At 46.8% G+C, this 20457-nt stretch overlaps 1 protein-coding gene across 5 annotated transcripts in view; it reads right to left on the bottom strand.

Moving 5' to 3' along the window:
• The window catches only part of PTPRA (protein tyrosine phosphatase receptor type A), a 127220-nt gene that overhangs the window by 97808 nt on the left and 8955 nt on the right, over positions 1-20457 (bottom strand). For all 5 annotated transcript variants that reach the window (XM_075148409.1, XM_075148407.1, XM_075148412.1 and 2 more), the window contains exon 2: positions 1504-1640. In XM_075148409.1, coding sequence (XP_075004510.1) covers positions 1504-1521 — 18 coding nt within the window. In that variant the 5' untranslated portion in view covers positions 1522-1640. The remainder of the gene's footprint in view (positions 1-1503; positions 1641-20457) is intronic.

Raw genomic sequence — 20457 nt, forward strand, 5'->3', positions numbered from 1 at the left:
CATATTCATTGGATTACAATAGGACCTGTGTTATTTTGGCAGATATTTGAACATATTAATCAGTCTCTTACTTCTCTAAAAAGACTTTTCTTATACAAGCAAAAACTGAGTATTAAATGGAATTTAGGTTATTAACATTTATGGTGTACATCATAGGCAAATTTCTTCTGTATCTGTGACTGTAGTCTCATTAATCCTTTTCCCGGATCAGCTATGGAGAAAGCATGCACCGAAGACAAAGCTCTTCTAGGACAGTTGGCCACTTCTCAGTAAATCAGTGGGATCAATTCAGCTGTTGACCTCAATAGGAGTTGTCCCCAAATCAAAAAGTGAGCCAAGCAGACTAAAAACTATACATAGCAAAACACACCATGAAATTCAGTTAAGTACATACATACACACCCACACACTCTAACAGATCTGAAACTCATTGCTAAATATCACACAAACTTAAAAGGAAGTGTTTAGTCATCCATAAAAGTTGTGATTGACTTCAGTTTGGCACAGAGGTATCACACCTGGTTTGCAAAGAGTTCAAAGAATTTTTATATGAAACCATAAATTGATCAAGTTTGTGAGGCACGCAGTGTCAGCAGGACCCTATGTGCAAGCTTTAAGGAAATATCAAACCACATATACAAATTTCATCTCCAGACAGGGTGAATCTGTGAAAGCCACAGCAACAAGAAATGCTTTAAAAAAAAGACTTTGTTTACAAAAAATCACCAGGTTTCACAGGCACATCTCAATTTGCTACTCTAGCAACACCATCCTATCATCAAATCCGTATTGGTTGGAATGAGTCCTTTGAAATACCGAACAAGAAATCTTACAGTAAGATTTTTTTTTTTTTAAAAAGCATTCCTCAATTTTTTCCTCAAGTCAGACCATGGGAAAAGCTTCGACCAGAACAACTGCCCACAAACTCCCTGCTGGATGTTGTTTTTTAATTCACTAGCGTCCTGAGTAACATTCCTTCTTACTCCATGACCTTCCTTTCCTCAAAAAGACTCTGGGTTTTTTCTTTCCCCCTCCTTAATAAGTCACTCATGCCAGAATTATGCACCCATCTACGTGCCAAAGTAATAGCAGAGGTCAGTATATTTCAGTCTAACACGGGTTTGTATAACCAAGAAAAAAAAGCCTTAAGAAAAGCCCTCTTCAAAATAGTGCAAATATTGATACCCAAAATCTTCACGCCTCGCAACACAAACTAAAAGTTTCAAAAATGAAAGATTCTTTCAAGTAAATAAAGAGAAAATACTGGATTCATGAAAGTTTCCATCAAAACAAAGGCAACCCCCTCAGTCTAAGAAGACCACGCTCATTAAGATCAAAGGAGGGAACGATGGAGCACAGGTTTCACCATGTAGATGTTGTAAGACAGAGATGTGAATCCATGAGAAAGCTGTACACTCAGCACCTCCTGGTGCTGTTCTCCTGCGCAGGCTACAGCAGTACTAGCTTCATACCCAAAACATCTCATTGATGTTTCTACTATACCTTAAAAGGGACGTTCATTCAACTTTTCACCTCCCCAACGCGACGGTCAAAGCTTTTCCGATTAATATCAAGCCGGGACAACGATGGGTAGTACACAATCAATCCTTATTAAGGCTGATGATTATTCTCGATGCGCCCTGTAAGAGAGAAACACCCAGTTAATGGCTTGTGCCAAGATGAGCGAGTCGTTTCACACGGATCAGCCATATTAAGCAAAGAGCCTTTTTATTGCCCCAACCGCTTGAATTTTGTTGTGGATGACTGGGACTGTCCCATATAACTGAGATTATCCCAGCCACTAACGTAGTCTCCATATAAAACAAGTTTATCAAAGCATTACAAGCACAGCTGCAGGTACACCAGCCTGCAGAAGGCATGGAAAGGGTGGAGAAGACGACTGAAGACCATAGTCAGGCCATTTGGGGAGCAGCCCAAGGCCACGCAGTCTGCTAATATACCAGAAGCCTAACGAACAAAAAAAAAAATTAGTCTTAAAATGTTCTGTTTTGCAGAGAAGACAATGAGGAACATACAGCACTTGGCCTGAAGCTGGAAAGATCTCCAGTTGTGCCAGATTTTACATCTAAATCTAGATCGCTGCCTTAAAAACCACCTTATTTTCCCTTTTCTAGAGAAGGCAAGGTTTATGGGCAGGAGCAGGACCCTTGTTAGGCCAGCCAGCATCAGTGGAAAACGGGGACAAACCTTTCACCCGCACAAACCCTTCTGGAGACCTGACACAGGGGAAGGTGCCTTCAAAGCTATGCTCTGCTCATGAAAATGGCTCCGAGGTGGAATTAGGCATGTATCAGTGAGACCATCTGCGGGAGCGGATAGGTGGCTCTTCTGGAGTTGTGGGTATGTTAGTAAGGAGGAGAGGAAAACAATAACTATTTCATCAAGTTGGGGGAGAGACGAGTGAATTATTCCCTTGGCAACCAGCTCAAAGGGACCCGGTTATTTTCTCAATTATTCAGTTTCGCAGTTACCTTCTGTAGGACTCCTTCCAGTTTTAGATTTCATTTTCAGCCGAAGCTCGCCACACTTTCCACATGCCGCACAACACATAAACAGGTAAGATGCATTTTTATAAGGTAAGGCAAGTCTTAAATAAAACCACCTATGCTGTCAGAACATCTCAGCCAAAGTTAACGATCCCCTCAAGCATAGCAAGTGAAAAGCTGATGTTCTTTATAATAATGCTTTATTAGAGCATTAAAGCCCTCTCACATAGAGAGTAAGCTGCTGTGCACAGCACCCAAACCACCCACCAGCACCCAAGCAGCAAAGCCGGCAGCTGAACCGATGCCTGGGAGCTCCGACAGCAACTCCCGGGTTTGCCCTGAGCAGCTCGGTGGAGCGACGGAGGCTGCCAGGCTGCAGAGCACCACTGAAAGAACCAATATCCCCACTCCAACTCAAAGTACTGCAACAAGTTTTCTATTTGCATTTGACAAATGGGATGATCAATTTTTATTTATTTTTAAGTTGTTGTAGAAAGGAGATATATTCTGCAGACACAGGGAAGAAGCAGCAGAGCATCTTCTCCCTCGTGGTGCAGCAATGCTCCCCGAACACCCACTCCAACACTTTGCATTCCCCAACAAATAACCCAGGCTTGCTCTCGGCAATGTGGATTCCCGATCCGGCTTTGTAGCAAAACAGGCTCCCTCTAATTATCCCTCAGCCTGACGACATCTAAATGGTGGAACAGGAATACAGCAGAGAGTCAAAATGAGAGAGTGTGAAAACAAGACCGTCTCCTTTCTCCATTCACACCGCAGGACCAAGCACACGAGGACACGCTCCCGCCTGAGTCATTCCCAGCAATGCTTCACGGCCCGGCAACAACCAGAGATATTTCCCATGCAAGTGGTTTTTCTTTAAAAATCATTTAAAATGAGAGGATAGCAAGAGTAACTATGGGACTGCAAGGAGTAACGTTGTGATTAGAAGGATCAGTCACGTCTATAGAGTCTTATTAGAAGTAATTTATATGCAAGTAAAACAAATATCCCCCACTTTTCTAGGAAAATGCCAAATTCCATACTGATTTACACGCTTTACAATCTCATTGACTTCAGAGGGATTGCCTGCGGTATGAATCACCAGGCTGTGGCCTCCCAGCAATGCAGAGTAATCCCTTCATACTCCTCCTTTCAAAAACCCCATCATCCGACCAGGTGCTGCAGCTAAGACCCCACGAGCCAAGTCTCAGCCCTGCGGCGATGCTTCTCCTCTCCCTATTAAAGCTTGGGGAGGGGGTGAAAAGGAAACAAAAGTCTGGTGATGGAAATGCCGACAAGCGAAAACCACGGCCTCGGTGAGCCCGGCGTGCGTGGCTGAGCATGGGGGCGGCCGGGGGGTTATTTGGGGCAGTGCGGGGGGAGAGGCATGAACCTTCCTTCAACCTAACTAAATCCAGATCCAAAAGTCATTCTGACCCGAGGGCATTCAGTATTTTTGTTAGGAAGGGCAGGGATAAATTAACTCCTAACTCGGGCCCTAATCTTTTTTCATTGTTGTTTAAATTCTCTCACTTCCTAAGATTTCAGCATTTCCTCGTGATAAAGAGGAGCTCCAGTCTGCCAGCTCATCTGCCCCTTCTCTCCACGGCATCTGGGCAGATGCTTCCCCCAACCAAGCTCTTAAAAATTACAGGACCTGCTTCTCCATTTACAAAGATCGGTGCAAAAGGCAACTGCTGACCCCACTCTTTGCTTTAATCACAGCTGTTATTTACAGTGCTACCAACACACTGGGATAGAGGGTAATAAATGTTTAATGGCCCAGTAAACACCAAGGGCTTTATCTACAGCCCATTTCAAAGCCTGATCAAATATAATAATCCTTTGCATGTCTGTCTGCCACTTCCCTGGCCTCCTGTGGGACAGGAGGAGATGTACACGGCTGCTCTATATTCAGACAAGAAAGGGAGGTTAGCTATAGGGAAAAGGGGGTTAGCTATAGGGACATGGATGTTTTCCCTGCTTCCATCTCAATTTCTTGCTCCCTAGAAGGGCAGGACTATGCACCAACCTGTCAGACCTCAACTTCCATATAATATAGAAATGCAGGTGGCATCTGCCTCTAGGATTCAATAAAGCAGTTATTTATAACAGGAATATTACACATAGGAAGCAGAGAATATGTAGAGGAAGTTGAGAAGTATCATTTACTCACAGACTGGAGTACAGGGGAAAATTACCTGTACGCTCCATGAAGTGCTGTAGGAGACTATGACACCAGAAATGCTGAAGCTTTTTAGAAAGAAGCTTTATTAAAAAAAAAAAAAGGAAACAGAATCAATACTTAAGCAGTTTAATATCGCACAACTTGCACAATGCATAGGATTGCCAAGAAGCTGAATTCTTCACATGCATCTACGCAGGCAAGTGCTGACTGCTGCCACACCAACCGATTCAGCACGTGGGGGAGAAAAACAGTTTTCAGGCAGATAAACCGCTTCCTCAGATCTGAAATGGAAGATATATTTTCCCCCCCAATTACAGCTGTGGGTCCATTACTCAATATTCCCTCCCCATGCAATTCTTACTTATCTTCTAGACCCTCATATCCCCAATATGATATTTTAAATGAGTCATTTTGACACATTAAAGCTAAGCAGTTAGATTTTTATTACGCTATTACGCATCGCTGTGACAAGCTTCCCTAAAGACCTGATGCTAAATCACAGTCCAATTATGTTTTGGTAAATTCACACAAACCAGATATAAACACACCAGAAAAAGCCACAAGGACTTCGCAGGGAGACCTCAGCCCCGACGTGGGGTTGCACTCTGGCACCCTCCAGCTATTCAACACACAGGCTCCAGGAGCCAGACCTCTTCCATACTTTTCTGGACCATATTCAAGGTTTGTTTTTTTTCAGCCTCCAAAGCAGCCCCAAAATCAGGTCCTGGTAGTGGTGAGGTCTTCTGATATAGCCAAGGCCAACCGACTCCACCACCACCTCCTGGCTCAGATGATGGGAGAGACCTGCTTCCCAGTTCTGGTCAAACTGCAGGGTCCTCCAATTCCGATCCATGCGGAAGGTGAGGGATCAGGGTAGGATTACAAAAACGGAGGCTCGAGGCCAAAATAAAGGAGCTTGGAGGCAGGGCTGTCGTCAGGGCGTAGCTCACCCGTGCTGCCGCACACCAGCCCCTTCCCTCCCCTCCATGGGACACTTCCATTTAGCGTGGCCAGGAGACTCTCGCAGAGGGTGTTTTAAAACTCACAGAGCTGCCAAAAATGTCAAATTAGAGCCCAGCGAGAGCTCATAATAAATCCACCCAACTGAACCGCAGCACTGCTTGGCTGCCTTTTTGGGTGAAACCAAAAATCGTGAAAGCAAAGATCTACCGGCAATTACACCCAAAGCGCTTCCTGTCTTTGCACGAATCTTTGTTTGCTTTGGGTTTTAGTGGTAGATGGGAGCACAGACTACAATTTGTGGGAGATAGGTTATTGCTGCTAATGCAAAGAGCTTTTTTTCTTCCTCCCTTAACAGATAAAGAAAGCACTAAAAATGCCACTCTGAAACAGCTTGATCCTGCATTCACAGATGGTAGCAAAAATTAGCATTATTCATTTGTGGCTTTAGTCACTTTTAAAAAGAAAAACAGATAAAGGAAGAAATGCACCTGAATTAGGACTCCCTCCCCTTTCTTTTGCAACTAATACTTCAAAATGCAGCAGGGAAAGAGCATTTCGCAGAGCTCTAGGAAACCACACTTAAAAAAAAAAATCATTTACCCAAGAAGGAGAATGAAAACAAGCAGAACAATAAGAGTCACGGAAGTTTGCTCCGAGGAGACATCTGGGAAGGTGAAAGGAGGAAGCAAGTGAAAGAAAACTCACAGCATAAAATACAAATTAATCCAAAACAGCAAGAGAAGAATTATTAAGCCATTTTACATTTATACAGCACTGCAGACAACAAGATGTGATCACATAGTGCTATATGATTCAAAATCTAGCTGCATTTATATACACAGTCATAACCCTACAGAGGGCTCAGCCCATCCCTGTATATCCTCAACCTCCCTGTCTCAGAATCACAGAGTGGTTGAGGTGGGAAGGGACCTCCGCAGGACATCTGGTCCAACCCCTCTGCTCAAGCAGGGCCACCCAGAGCCGGCTGCCCAGGACTATGTCCAGACAGATTTTGAAGACCTCCAGGGAGGGAGATCCACAACCTCCCTGGGCAACCTGTGCCAGTGCTCGGTCACCCTCACAGTCAAAAAGTGTTTCCTGATGTTCAGAGGGACCCTCCTGTGTCTCACTTTAAGCCCATTGCCCCTTGTCCTGTCACTGGGCACCGCTGGAAAGAGCCTGGCTCCGTCCTCTTTGCACCCTCCCTTCAGGTGTTTATAGACATTGATGAGACCCCCCGGAGCCTTCTCTTCTCCAGGTCCCAGCTCTCCCAGCCTTTCCTCATAGCAGAGATGCTCCCGTCCCTTCATCATCTTCGTGGCCCTTTGCTGGACTCTCTCCAGTCTGTCCATGCCTCTCTTGTACTGGGGAGCCCAGCACTGGACACAGTGCTCCAGGTGTGGCCTCACCAGTGCTGAGCAGAGGGGAAGGATCACCTCCCTCGACCTCTGGCAATGCTTTGTCTAACGCAGCCCAGGACACCACTGGTTTTCTTTGCAGCAGGGGCACAACACTGGCTCATGGTCAACTTGGTGTCCACCAGGACCCCCAGGTCCTCTCCTGCCAAGCTGCTTTCCAGTTGGGTGGCCCCCAGCACATACTGGTGCCTGGGGTTGCTCCTCCCCAGGGGCAGAGCTTTGCACTTCTCCTTGTTGAACTTCATGAGGTTCCTGTTGGCCCATTTCTCCGGCCTGGTGAGGTCCCTCTGGGTGGCAGCACAACCCTCTGAAGTATCAGCCACTCTTCTCAGTCAGACACCAGTTTGGTGTCGTCAGCAAACTTGCTGAGGGTGCACTCTGCCCCATCTTCCAGATCATTAATAAAGACATTAAACAGGACTGGACCCAGTATTGACCCCTGGGGTACACTGCTAGTTACTGGCCTCCCCGTAGACTTCGTACCACTGGTCAACACACTGTGGGCCCAATCATTCAGCCAGTTTTCAACCCACCTCACTGTCTGTTCATCCAGTCCATACATCAACAGCTTCTCTACAAGGATCTTATGGGAGACAGGGTCTAAGGCCTTACTGAAGTCCAGGCAGACAATACCCACTGCTCTCCCCTCATCTGCCAGGCCAGCCACTTCATCGTAGAAGCTTCTCGAGTTGGTCAAACAAGACTTCCCCTTGGTGAACCCATGCTGACCACTCCTGATGATTTTCATATCTATCAAGTCCCTGAAAATGGTTTGCAGGATGAGCTGATCCATCTCCTACCTGTAATTATAGTTTTGGCTCAAAAAAGTTGGAGAATCTCACATTTATCTGCTCAGTCTTCTTGAGGGATACTGCTTGATTATTGCAGTGACAGAAATTGCAGGGAAACAGCACATGCAAGACAGAAATCTGTAGGTCACTATGAAATCTGATCTCATACAGGCAAGCTCATCACCAAAGAGTTCAGTTTAGATGAACAACAAATAAAAAAGGCACAGAGAGCATCAGCTATATGGATGATAAATATACATCATTTTCTCCAGCAGTGAAGTCTATCCTCACTGCAAGAAATTGCCATTTACTTCCAGCACAAATGGATTACTCATGGACAGAGAAGCTGGGGCAAAATTAACTCTTGGAGCCCAGCGTGTCCCAGGAGATCAGATCAAACCCAGCCTGCTCCTTTCCTCCACTGCACACAGACTGGCAACCTGATGGCCTCTTTGATTGCTTCCATCACCACAATAATTATTTTAATTTTTAGCTTCTTGATTTTGGCAGGGACTCTCTTAAAAGCCCAATCAAGAACAATTAAATGCAAGAATTAAGTGAAATAAGGCGCCAACAACGTTTGGTGTCTGCCTCTCTTCCCTTAAGTGGGATGGAAGATTATGTGCTCAGCATACAGGCTCCTGAGAAAGCCTACAAAGGGAGGCACCCTCAGAAGAGATCCAAAAAGCCTTTGTCTTAATAGAAATCATCTAGAACTTGCCAATGAGAAAAGCTAAATCCTGCAAGACCAGCGAGATGGAGCCCTGGCTGCAGCTCCCACTTGGGCTCAGGAGTTCAAATCCACTTCCCATGTGCCAGGGAGAGCAACCTAGTCAGTCCATGGTCTTTTCTGTCCTTCCCTGATGATGCTACGATGCTAAGCAGCCAAATATGCAAGTCACTACACCAGAAAGTACATAGCGAAGGGATTAATGGACTTATCTAGGAGGGAAGTTCTGGCCATGGTCCTCTTTCTCAGGACTTTTTATGTGTTTTACATTAGATATTGATTGGTCTTGAGAAACCCAGAAGCACTCACACTGCACGCGGTGCTGAGAAGAGGGACCAGGACACAATTCCTTCCCTTTCATGTTTGACCATTAAATCGTGTGCTCCTCCACACGGGTGCTCGGCTTTGAGCGGCAAGGTGGGATGCAGCACTTGTGCTTCAAACAGCCAGAGAGTGCTGCAGGATTCTCGCCAACGATCAAAGGAACAGGAGCCTAACTCCTAGACCAGAAGCATCTCAAGGAACTTCCAGTGTTGGCTGCCCAAAGAGCCCAGGTTCCTGGGATCACAGCTCTGATCTTATTTTAATTTGTTTGTTTGTTTGTTTAAGAACATAGGTCTTCAAAAATTGTCTCTTAGTCCAAGGCTAAGAGCTGTATGACAGTCACATTCAGATTCAAAGTTTTCTACTCATTCATGAATTCCAAAGTAAGGCTAAGCAGATGCACCATTAAGTCCAGTTTCCTTATTTTTGAGAACAAGTACAATTATCCCCAACTTCACAGACACAAGACACTCCTAGTGAAGTGACTTGTCAAACAGTGAGATGACAGAGGTAGCAATAAAAGCCCACTCACCCTACCCCTGGTCTCATGCCTTGCAAAATAATTGCCTTCCCACCCAGAACAATTACAGTTAGAATGAGTCAAGCCGGAAAGACCTATTTAAAAAAAGGCAAAAAAATGGAAAAAAGTTTTAATGAAAACATGCAGGCGATTCTAAGACAGAAAAGAAGCCCATTTTTGCATTGCACCTTGTTTGTTCATGCTTTGTCTCAGTTACCAACCACAAATTAAGTACTTTAGCTAAAACTTTGCTCATCTGGTACCTTTAATACTTAGTCACTAGAAACTGAACATCTGTTTTGCTTTGAGGCTTTCAGCAGTGACTCAATGTTATCTACAGTTTTGGACCGCTGAAGATTAGTATTCCTGAGGTTTTTTTTTCCCCCCACTCCTAGCAACAGGGCTGCTTGCTTTCAGAAGGAGAAATCAGCCTACAAAATTGTGTAACAAAATCATTAAAGTTTGACACAAGTCGAGGAGGAAACACAGGACCCACAGAGATTTCATCTTCAGCTGGAAACAAACCGGCTGAGATCTCTACGGGTGCATACCTGTGCCCCGTAGCTCTCTAGGATCGATACACCCTCGCAGGGTAATGCACGGCTTTCAGGCTCCGGAGAAGCAGCAATCTCCTGCTGTGTTTACAGTAAGCACGATAAACACGCCACAATTAAAATGACTCCAGTAGCGCTCTCAGCATGTGCATCCCCCCGAGCCTGAAAGCAATCCCAAAGGTTTATCTGTGATTTAACCTCCGCTGGCTTCAGGCACGGCAGATAGCTCAGCATCACATATCTTCATCAACAGTGAAATACCCGAGGTAGTCGCATAGCTTTAGAAAGAGGATGCAGCAGCAGGAAATATCCCTGCACCGAGGGACCCAATTAACTTGCTGATATAAGACACCAGCATCCTATTAACATGGTAGACGCTGTGCATGCACGAAGGCATGCCACGCCTGGGAAAAGGACTTCAAGGATAACATATGCTGCGTGTATGTGCAAGGGAAGAGCCTGGACATGGTCATCATCTGTCCTGCTGTAAGGGAAAGGATCTGTGCAATATCCAAGTCAGCTGATAAACCGATCGTTAACAGCCATTTCCCCCCCATTTGTGCAGGGCCGATCCTGCGGCTCATTCAGGGAATGAGTATTTTCCCTGGAAGAGCATTAGACATAAAGCAAATCCATAGACCTCCCCTTTACCTCGCCAAACAGCAGCTGCAGAACAGACCCACGTGTCTGAAAGGTGGATACTCAGGCACAGGTTGGCTTTACAAGGTTTCGCCATCTCCCACATCAGATGTGAGCACACCACACTTGAAGGTTTTTACAATCCACTTCGCCCTCGCATACATACAGATAAGGGTACTGCCACTGAGGGTGCAGATATTAATCTGCTGGGGGATAGAGGTCCAAAGGGAAATCTGGGGAAACCTCTGTTCTCGGCTCCCACCTGAGCACTTTAACCTCCAAAAGGTTTTTCCCTCCTTCAGTAAAATCTTAAAAATTAGTTACAGCCTGAGACTGTCCGAATGAGCACGACAGACCACATCTAAGATCCGTTTAATTCAATACCTCCAGCAGCAACCAGCAGAAGGTCTAGGAAGCAAGGTCAGACCCGCACCAGCACATACCATTTTCTCCCCAGAACACTTCCCAGTCTCCAGCATGGACCGTTTCAGCCCAGGGATCTTTGCACTCTCCTTCCATGAGTTTATCCAGTCATCTTTTCGATCCATGTAAGTTTTTAAGCATCCTATGGCAAGTAGCAGCATAGCTTAACACATGGGATGGAAGTGTCTACAAACACCGACAGCATGCAGGGGGAGGACGTGCTACTGGGACAGTACCATTAACTCCAAAAACTATGATACCCACAGCTCACAAAGCTCCACTGAGTTCTCACCCCAAAGTTTTTACAGCGTTAATATAGACCACGACAAACAAGCATTGCCATGCAAGTCTTAAAGATTCAAACAGCGCTCCTCATTAGTACCTCTGCGGGCAAAGAAGCAGAAGAACTGGTTTAGAAAGAGAAAAGGAAAGAAAATACAGATGACTCTGATAACACATCTAATTAATAAAGCATAAACTAGATGGGCTGGTTCAGTCTGCGCGTCCCATCTGCTTTGACTTCAGTCGGGATGGTTCCCATCTCCACAAGTGCCAGTTTCTATACAGATACTCCCATGTGCTGACAAGCCAAAGACGTGCCTTCAGCACCCGGGCACATATGCTCTTCTATGGCGTTATCGCACGTCCTTGCGTTCTTCTCTTAGGAAGAAAGGATTAGCAACGAAAAATATGAGTGCCCAGTATGCAAAGGATGGTCCTGAGACATCAAGGCTGTACCCCAAGGACTAAACACAAGAGTTTGGTGTAAGTTTGCCGTAACTTCATAGTCACCAGTCCTCCATAGCCTCTAGATAGGTACTTATCTACCTTTAAAGCCTTAACCTCATAACAGCTAACATTTTTTATTCTGTTGCACTTTAAGTGACTTTGCAATCAACTTGCATGAAGATCTATAGTGTAAATGCTGATTTATAAAGATTCATTTGTGGAGTGACTAGGTATGATATTAGAGTTATGATACTAGAAGTTCAGGTTCAGACAAGGTCTTGATCTCTGCATGTTTCTGGTCCTCCTTATGGAAACAATAAGCAGAGAAGACACATACGGTAGAGTCCCAACAACAGGAAACATCCAGACACTCTTGCAAAAATGCATCCTGGCCCTAAAAGCTTCAACAGAAGGAAAAGGCGAGTAACAAAATCAACAGGAGCATCTCCATCGCTCCGCAGGAGGTCAGCGGCAGAGCCAAGGACAGGATGTGGGAGATGGAGAAGCACATCAAGAGGCAACCTCGGAGAGCGCTTTTTTCTCTTTCTCCGTAGTTTAGCACACTGGAAATACCCACTTCGTAACAGGCAGCAGGACGGAGTCAAGAGCTGTTCCTACAGCCATGCACAGGCCTCCAGAACAACAGGAAATGGGTGGTCAAGCGGTGCCAATAGTCCTGGTGCTTTCACTGCACTGATGCTCAACTGAGGACAGGTTGACTCATTCCCCCCGGTTAAAAACCCAAACACCAGCACAAGTCAGTCTGCTGGAGATGATAGTTCATTTTTTTCAGGTTTCATGGCTACAGGTGGAGTTAATGAAAATGGAAACCTTTCAAGGAGGTTAAATCCTTCAGAGGCAGAAAGGAGGCTACAGTCAATTCCAGATGACCTTCTCCTGTATCACTTCATGCATTCCCAGAGCGGCTGTTGGCACCTGCTCCTGAACAAACCAGCAAGAATCACACGCTGAAAAGATAGTCTTATATTCTTTATGCAGCACGAGGGAAGACAAATGGGACTGAGCAAGCAACATCCTATTGGGAAAGTCCGCGCCACACCTATGGTTACATACAAGAAAGAAATCAGCCTAGCGTTTGAGCCAGCCAAACAGGGAATGCCAAACCTTTGTTAAAGTAAGACCTCGAGTAACTTAGATGTAAACAAGCTCATGTCCACCTGGGATGCCAAGTCCCCTTCGCTGTCTTTGTACTAAAGAGTTATAAAGGTCTGAACTGCAGACCGGGCTGGCTAGAGGAAGGACCAGGGAGGATCTGCCATCACAGAAGCATCCCTAGCCCAAGCCACTGAGCTCCAGCTGTGACTTCCCACAGCTCTGGGGACATCTGATCCCTGCAGCTCGATCCGGCCCAGCTCCCGTCTCCACACCCCTCAAAATTCACCAGCGTTAAACAGCGGAGAGCTTCTGTTTGTAAATCACGGTTGCTACACCGAGGATCGTCGTCATACATCGCAACTGCAATGTCAAAGGAACAACAAAGCGGTGATGGCGAAATCCTACGGCACAGATTTGTTCTCCAGACTTCTCTCTTAAAGCTAAATGCAGACAGTGCATGTGGGTGGCTGGAACTTCATACCAAGAAGGTCAACCAACGCAGGAAGCCTCAGCTGTGCTGGAATAGTCAAGATTTCAGGCAAATTACTTAAAAGCAAGCAGTTTGCCTCCAGAAAGGGACAATAAGTTGCCGGTAGCATCCTGAAAGCCTTTCTTCTGACAAGGAACTGGTTATGTAGGAATGGAGCTAACTCAGGCACATGCATAAAATAAAAAGCAGAAGAAAAGTTTAACTGGAACTTGCTGACTATGCTGAGATGGTACGGGGGGGGCAGGGGAGATCGGGGCAGCAGCCAGTGCTTTGGAATAGGCACAGAAACAAGTTTCCACGGGAGCGTGTTTCTTTAAAGTCAGATGTATTAGATCATCTTGTCCCCTAGAGTATGTTGTTTCCTAATGTTTTGCCCAGACCAATTTCAAATGTCAAAAGCAATGGTTGGGTTTGTTGGTTTTGGTTTTTTTTTTTTTTAAACTACCTTGAGTCCCCACAGAGCCAGTCAAGGATGAGAATTTTAGACTCTGTTCTGTCTTTCACATTACAAATGCAATTACCGCTGCAGCCTGATTACAGTGTCTCCCTGTCATACAGATTCTGCAAAAGGCTGAAAGAACAGCTTGCCTTTCAAATAGAGTTAGAAAAATTCATACGAGTCCTTCAGTGCTCAGTGGTCACGTGCCAATGAAATTTAAGAAAGGCATGTGCAGTCTCAAGGGAAGAGCATCCCTTCGAGAAAGCTATTCATACTGTCTTCAAAAAAGGACACGATGAAAAAACCCTTGCAAAGTACTTACCCTGAAATACGGACTACTCTCAAAATAGTCTTATTCCTCTTGCTTTTCAATCCTTTCATCCAGTTAATGAAGAAAAATCTTCACTACAAGAAGGAGATTTTTAGATGCATGTGACAGTTTGGGTATGGACAGTCTTGTCCTGCCTGGATGGAAGGGATGTAGGATCGAGCAAAGTAATGGATCACACGACTAACGTTAAGGTTAGTTTGACTCCTCTTCCCAGACACGAAGGCAGTGAGCATCTTGGATTTAGCTCTTGGATGACTGTAAGTGGAAATTAGCACTACAAGCTGGAAACATCTGGATATAGATAGTTAAACAAGATAGTATCGTCGGGTCACATCTGTTTTCCACATTTTCATTTCAGCCTAGCGAAAGGCGAGAGTCGGGCGGTCAGGGCACCAGCTGGAGATGGGAAAAGTTCTGCGGTGGGTTACTCGGGGTCCTCCGAGCCAGATGATCACACAGGCCACTGCCACCAGGCGAGAGCTCCCTTCTCCTCCACCTCCCCACCCCAGGCATTCCCACAGCCGCCCCTGCCAGGCTCTGCGTCAGCCACGGCGGCCCAACTCGCCCTGCTAACCTGCCAAAACGTCAGCCAGGACAGGGTGCCGTGCCGGGGAGAGCAGTTTCACGCCAAGGTAAGCAAGCTGAGCTGCCTTACCCGATCCTCAGATGTGGCCCAACACGTGCAGAAAGGAGGCAACAGCAAAACAAACTCTCCGACTCTCCTGCCTCTTACATCAGCTCAGCTCTGCCACATAATAACTAATCAACTCTTCACACCTTAATTCCCTTTCGACACCGGGGCGATAGCCCTCCCTGCTCAACCAAATACTAATGAGCCAACGCTGCTGTGGGGCCTGAGCCCCAAAGAACACCTAATTTTGACGAGACAGGGCTTGACCCCCAGTTATTAAGCAGTAAGTGGGAATATTAAATGCAAATATTAATGGTGGAATAGGCAAAGCTGGCACAAAGGTTAAAGAGGAGGTTATAGGACAGGACTAAATCACTGACCTCAGCTAATAGCACATGCCTGGCTATCAAAGATGACAAGGTTTAGCAGCTTATTATTAATAATGAATCCTCTGCAGGATGTTTTCTGCTGGGAAAAAGCAAAAGTGTTGCTTTTTCAGCTGCCCATTACCTAAAATGAGCTGAACGAGCCCCACTTCAGAGGTAATAAATCCCTTTTGGATCAGGCAGTGGGCAACCCGAGTGGGAAGCGGTCAACATCGTTAGACACTTCATATCTATTCTCCAAGCAAGAGACTTCAGGCTTGAAGTGTTTCAAAAGCTGGCACTTCTCAACAAGCATGGAAGCACCAACCCCTCCTTTTATTTCACATCTCTCCCCTTTTCCCTGGGGACAGCAGGCAGCCCGGTGTGACACCACAGGAATACCCCAGTCCCTCCCTGGGCACAAAAACCTGTGAGCAAGGCAGGTGTCGATAAATGGGAGTAGGATGGCGAGTGAAGGAAAGTTCATGGAAGAGAGCTCACAGAAGACAGGAATATTAAAGAATTTCAATTCTGAAGCCAGGAAAGACTTAACGAATAGGCATCTTTGCACTTGAAGCTGCTAAGAAACAACCCTGCCCAGAGGAAAGAAAAACTACAAGTGGAAGAATTAAGTGGGCAAGTGCTTGACATAAGTGTGATTTTGTCAACAGAGACAATTTATGGAACAGGTTCATAAAAGCAAAGGAGGACGGGGGGAAAAAGGGCAGCGTGGGTACTGCCAGGCTTTCTGCCCGCAAGCACCTTATTCCAAGATCATCTTTCGGCCCTTGGCCGTGGAGATGGAGGGGCAGGATCCAAGAACAGCTCACGGCGGGGAGATGAAAACGGATGAAAAAGGCTTCTCGGTGTCTCACTCCTGTACTGCAGGACGGATCTACAGCGAGATTTCAGCGTGACCCAGCACTGCTGGTTTCAGCAGCCCTTGCCTGCTTGCTGCGGGCTGGGCAGAGGGCGAGTGGACCTGCCACCGCCCGCACTGGGGTCTGCTTCCATTGCAACCACAGGCACGATGGACTGCTCCAACCTGGGCCAAACAGGAGCGAGCGTGCAAGGACGTCTGTGAGAAGAACCGCAGCAAAGCCCGGGAGCTAGCCTGCACAAAACCAAACGCTGCACAAAGACTGAAATAAGCCAAGCTTCCGAGGCGCCTGTTCAACACTGCTGGGCTCTGAGCAAAGAGGAAATTCAGCAGAAACAAGCAGGATTTTCTGAAGTAGAAAGTTTCTGAAATCATCAGGTTTTGCGGCTTCCAAAATTTATACCTGTAGAAGCTCAGTCTCTCCAGCTGGCACATCTGTAGTCCTGGAGTTCAAGATACCGCGATGCTGTAGGCCAGGGCACGGTGGAGAAGGGAGGGTTTGGCAGCTGAGAGCCAAGAGGGAAGGAGGAGACAATCCAAAAAGCAAGCCATGAATTTAGGTCCAGAATAGGATGGATCAAACTTGCGCACAGAAATAAATTCAAGTGGCTTTTATTAGCAACAACAGATTTAAGCACCGCATACATATTCAGTTCTTTCCCCCATACCATCGCTTCCCAATGTTCTCCAGACCTCTCACTTCTCCCCAGAGTGTAGATCCAAGTGCCTCTGCAACGCAGGCACAGCTCAGAGCCGGTATTCAGGGTCAGATACAGGATGGAAGCGACTTCGAGAATCTCTGAAGGGAGAATGTAGTTCAAATGCTTTGAAAGCTTTGAAGCGTTTTATTCAACGTTTTGACTGCTTCAAAGTAAAATTAGGTCCCAGCTTCCAAAAATATATGAAGTAAAACCATCAGCAACAAGAAAAATTTATTCTAATGTAACATGCAACACTACGGTCTGATGGGGTCATTTGTAACCAGACATCAAGTGACCACAGATATATTGGGGTAGCGAGAGATGCTCGAGAACTGGCTGAAGAACATTGAAGAGCTACAACAGGGTCACTGGAAGAGCTTCATTCAAGAGGGACATAAAGTACCTCCATATCTTTGACAAAAGCCACTGTTATCTGAGAGCTGGCCCAAATCTGAACGATGGGTTCATGCCAGAGCAGGTGTTGGAGGCCATGCTGCCTCCCAAGGCTTGATGCAGCATTAGTTCTCCAAAAGCCTCCAAAAAACCCACTAAAACCGAATGAACCCAGTAGTTGAACTTTGATTCTCCCCAGACCAGAGGCTGTAGCACCTTTGGAGGGCAGCGGAAGGGAAGTTTATGTCCCTGCTGCTCATGGTGCATCTGCTCAGCCCCTGAAACAAGGCTTCAACCCTACAGCCAAGTTTGGCACTTTAATCTTAAAAAAAAAAAAAAAAAAGAAAAATTCTCCAATTCATTGCCACGCTGCACAGAAACACACGATTACAGGTGAAAGCAAACCCACAAGCGCAGCTCAGCGTCTGCTCCGGTCCCCAACCCTCCGGCACCCCTCTTCCCAAGGGCCAGGATGGGGAGCAGAGCAGGCCCTTGGCCGTTGGGAAGGGGCTGCCGACGGCACCGCTCTAACAAGATCTCGGGGGAAACACATCCTCTGCCTGCACGAAACAGTCCTGCAGCCTGCTTCTCGTGCTGGAAACTGGCACCTAGTTGCCAGGGGCAGACTGCTGCCAGTCCTTTGGATCAAAGGACAGGAGAAAAACCCTCTTACACTGCTGCAGCCTGAACCCCACCTCCCCTGTACTGGAGGCTTTGCCACGCTGCAGATTATGACCATCAGAGATAGTGGCGCAGAGAGATAGACAGGCAGGAATGTCTCAGCTGCAGGGAGATCAGAATTGAAAAGAGGTTTTTTTTTAAACCTATCCCAGTCTCAAACTGCAGGAGGGACACAAAGGACTGAGCTCTGGATGCTAGGTGCTCACTCGGGAGGCTAACCTCTTCAAGCATCAAGTCAAAGCATCCCGGAGGAGCTGAGCTGCAATTTCTCACCTAAACAGCAAAACAATCCTCCTGCAAATGCCCTGCACCAACAGGCCAGTTCTGTTAGTGAAGACAAAGCTCAAGCAATGCTTTAAAATATCTGTAACGCCTACTGTAACAGGCAAAATGGAAAAAAAAGGTAGAAGCAGCAGCCTTCCTCCTTCCCCCAGGCTTGGGATCTGCTGCCAGCAGGGTTTCTGGCAGGGCTGGGAGCCTGCCTGCACTCTGGCATCGGAGCAGGGAACACCGCACACGCTGCCACAACCATCTGGGGGGCTGGAAACAGTTGAAGTGACAGGGAAAGTGTCGGCTGTAGGATGGGACCGGTCACAGCCGCGACAAGCGTGGCAGAGGTATCCTGAGATGACCTTTCCATGTTGGACTGCAAACTGGGGAAACACATCCACGCACCCATGCAAGCTGGCTACTGCGCTACCGCCCCTGTCCTTCATTAGTTAATTACTCTCATTTCTGAAACTACATCGTCTTAATGAAGCAGCAGGGGAAGAAAAATTCAACACCAAATATAAAGAGGCAATCTCAGCTGGCTGGCAATACCTTCTCCGACGCAAGTGGATGGCGTTTCGGCAGACGGGGCTCCATGAACCTAAATTCCCTTAAATTTGCGTCGCGTTTCTCAACCCATGGGGCACTGAATGACCCAAAATGAAATCCCTCGTTGTTAATGGCTGTGCAAGAAGCTGCACTGTGAGTCCCATTAGAGGAGAAATCCTTAAACACTGCAAAACATGATTTTAAAGATTCTCTCCCAAACTGAGCCAAACTGTCAGCGGATGAGATCTCCCCCACTCTATACCCAGGCACCCCGGATCACGGGCAGCAACAGGCAGGAACTCATTTCAGGGAGCGGAGCCAGCTTAAACAGATTAAACGACAAGTTTGGTCTTCTAGTCCACCACGCTACCCGAAGGCTGCTAGCATGTCCGGGGACTGGTCACCTTGAATGAAGCCACGATCACCAAGCCAGGCACCACCTCGCTGAGACCTCAGCGGCCAGCCCTCCTCCCCTCGCAGCAGCTAGGAGATGCTCGCCACACCGCATCTTTCCATGGCAGCTAAACACACTAACCTCCAAAGATCCCATGTCAGCAACTCTAAATCCATTCTACAAAAATAAAATCATTCCAAATAATCCATACGAAAGCAGCTGAGCAAGTACTGAGCAACTGCAAAGTCCTCAGCTTCCTAAAAACAGTCATGATCTTGCAGTAACTTCAAAAAAAAAAAAAAGAAAAGAACACCAACGTTGAATAGGTCAATTCCTGGGCTTGGAGGCTGAGGAGCTCAACCTTCCCATCACCGCTGAGGCTGCTTCGCTGCCCAGGAGCCCTGGCTAAAGTTTCCACCTAGTTATCATCAGACCTGCGTGGCTCATCTCTGAAGCATTTTTTTCCCCCCAGGACTTTCCACATCTCCCATGCACGTGTGGACAGACTTCCTCATTCTCCATCCACCAGTCAAATAAGCACAATTTTCAGAGTAAAAATTCAGTTTCTCAACCTTAAAGTTCAAAAGCGGGGCTTGTTTGGGGGCTGAGCTTCTTGGCTTTGCTCCAGGGGGGTTGGAGAGGGAATGGAAATGGATGTTTTCAGATCCCCTCATTATGTCCTGCGTAAGTATTCAGTAGAGGCAAGCACCACACCTACAATTGCTCTTACACTCGCGACTGAACCATTTTCAAAAGCGATGAGCCGAAATAAGCCGGGCGGATGGGTGAACGGCTTCTTTCAAGTTTGCAGTGACCGAGATCCATCAATCTCCTACCAGCTGCCAGGCTTGTGTCCCACAGGAGCCAAAGAACCCTCTTCTGCAAGATGCCGAGTGTCCTCAGACCCCCTCAATCTACTTGGGAACAGAGACCAAGCACCTGGCAAGATCAGGTCCAGCCAACTGGTTCAACTAACACCGACTTAAAGCTTTCACCGAAAACACCAACCTCTCTGCTGGGCACAGATGCACTGTAGGGAATGCAGCAGCTTTGGAAAGGGGGAGAGGGCTTGCAGGGAACAATGCCGGGGCTGCAGCACCTCCGTGGAGAAACCACCGCCCTTCCCAACAGCACGTGCCTGCTCTCAAGCCTACTGACAGCTCACCATGCCCTCTCCCCGGAGGAGCATCACAGCGTTAGGCAACGGGGCAGCATCAGGTGCTCCATCCCACGCTGCTCACTCAGCTGTATGAGAGAGAAAATAAGGACAGAGGGCTCCCTGGGTTCCTCTTTTCTTGCCACAAACAGGCTGAGATCCAGCTAAGGGTATAGTCTTTTAAAGCAGCTCCCTGCATTTCACAATTTATCTCCGTGTTTCTACACAAAGAGGGCAACATATGGGAAGTTATATAAACTTAAACACCCCCC

The sequence above is a fragment of the Calonectris borealis genome, chromosome 4, assembly GCF_964195595.1.
Source record: "Calonectris borealis chromosome 4, bCalBor7.hap1.2, whole genome shotgun sequence".
NCBI classification, from domain to species: Eukaryota; Metazoa; Chordata; class Aves; order Procellariiformes; family Procellariidae; genus Calonectris; species Calonectris borealis.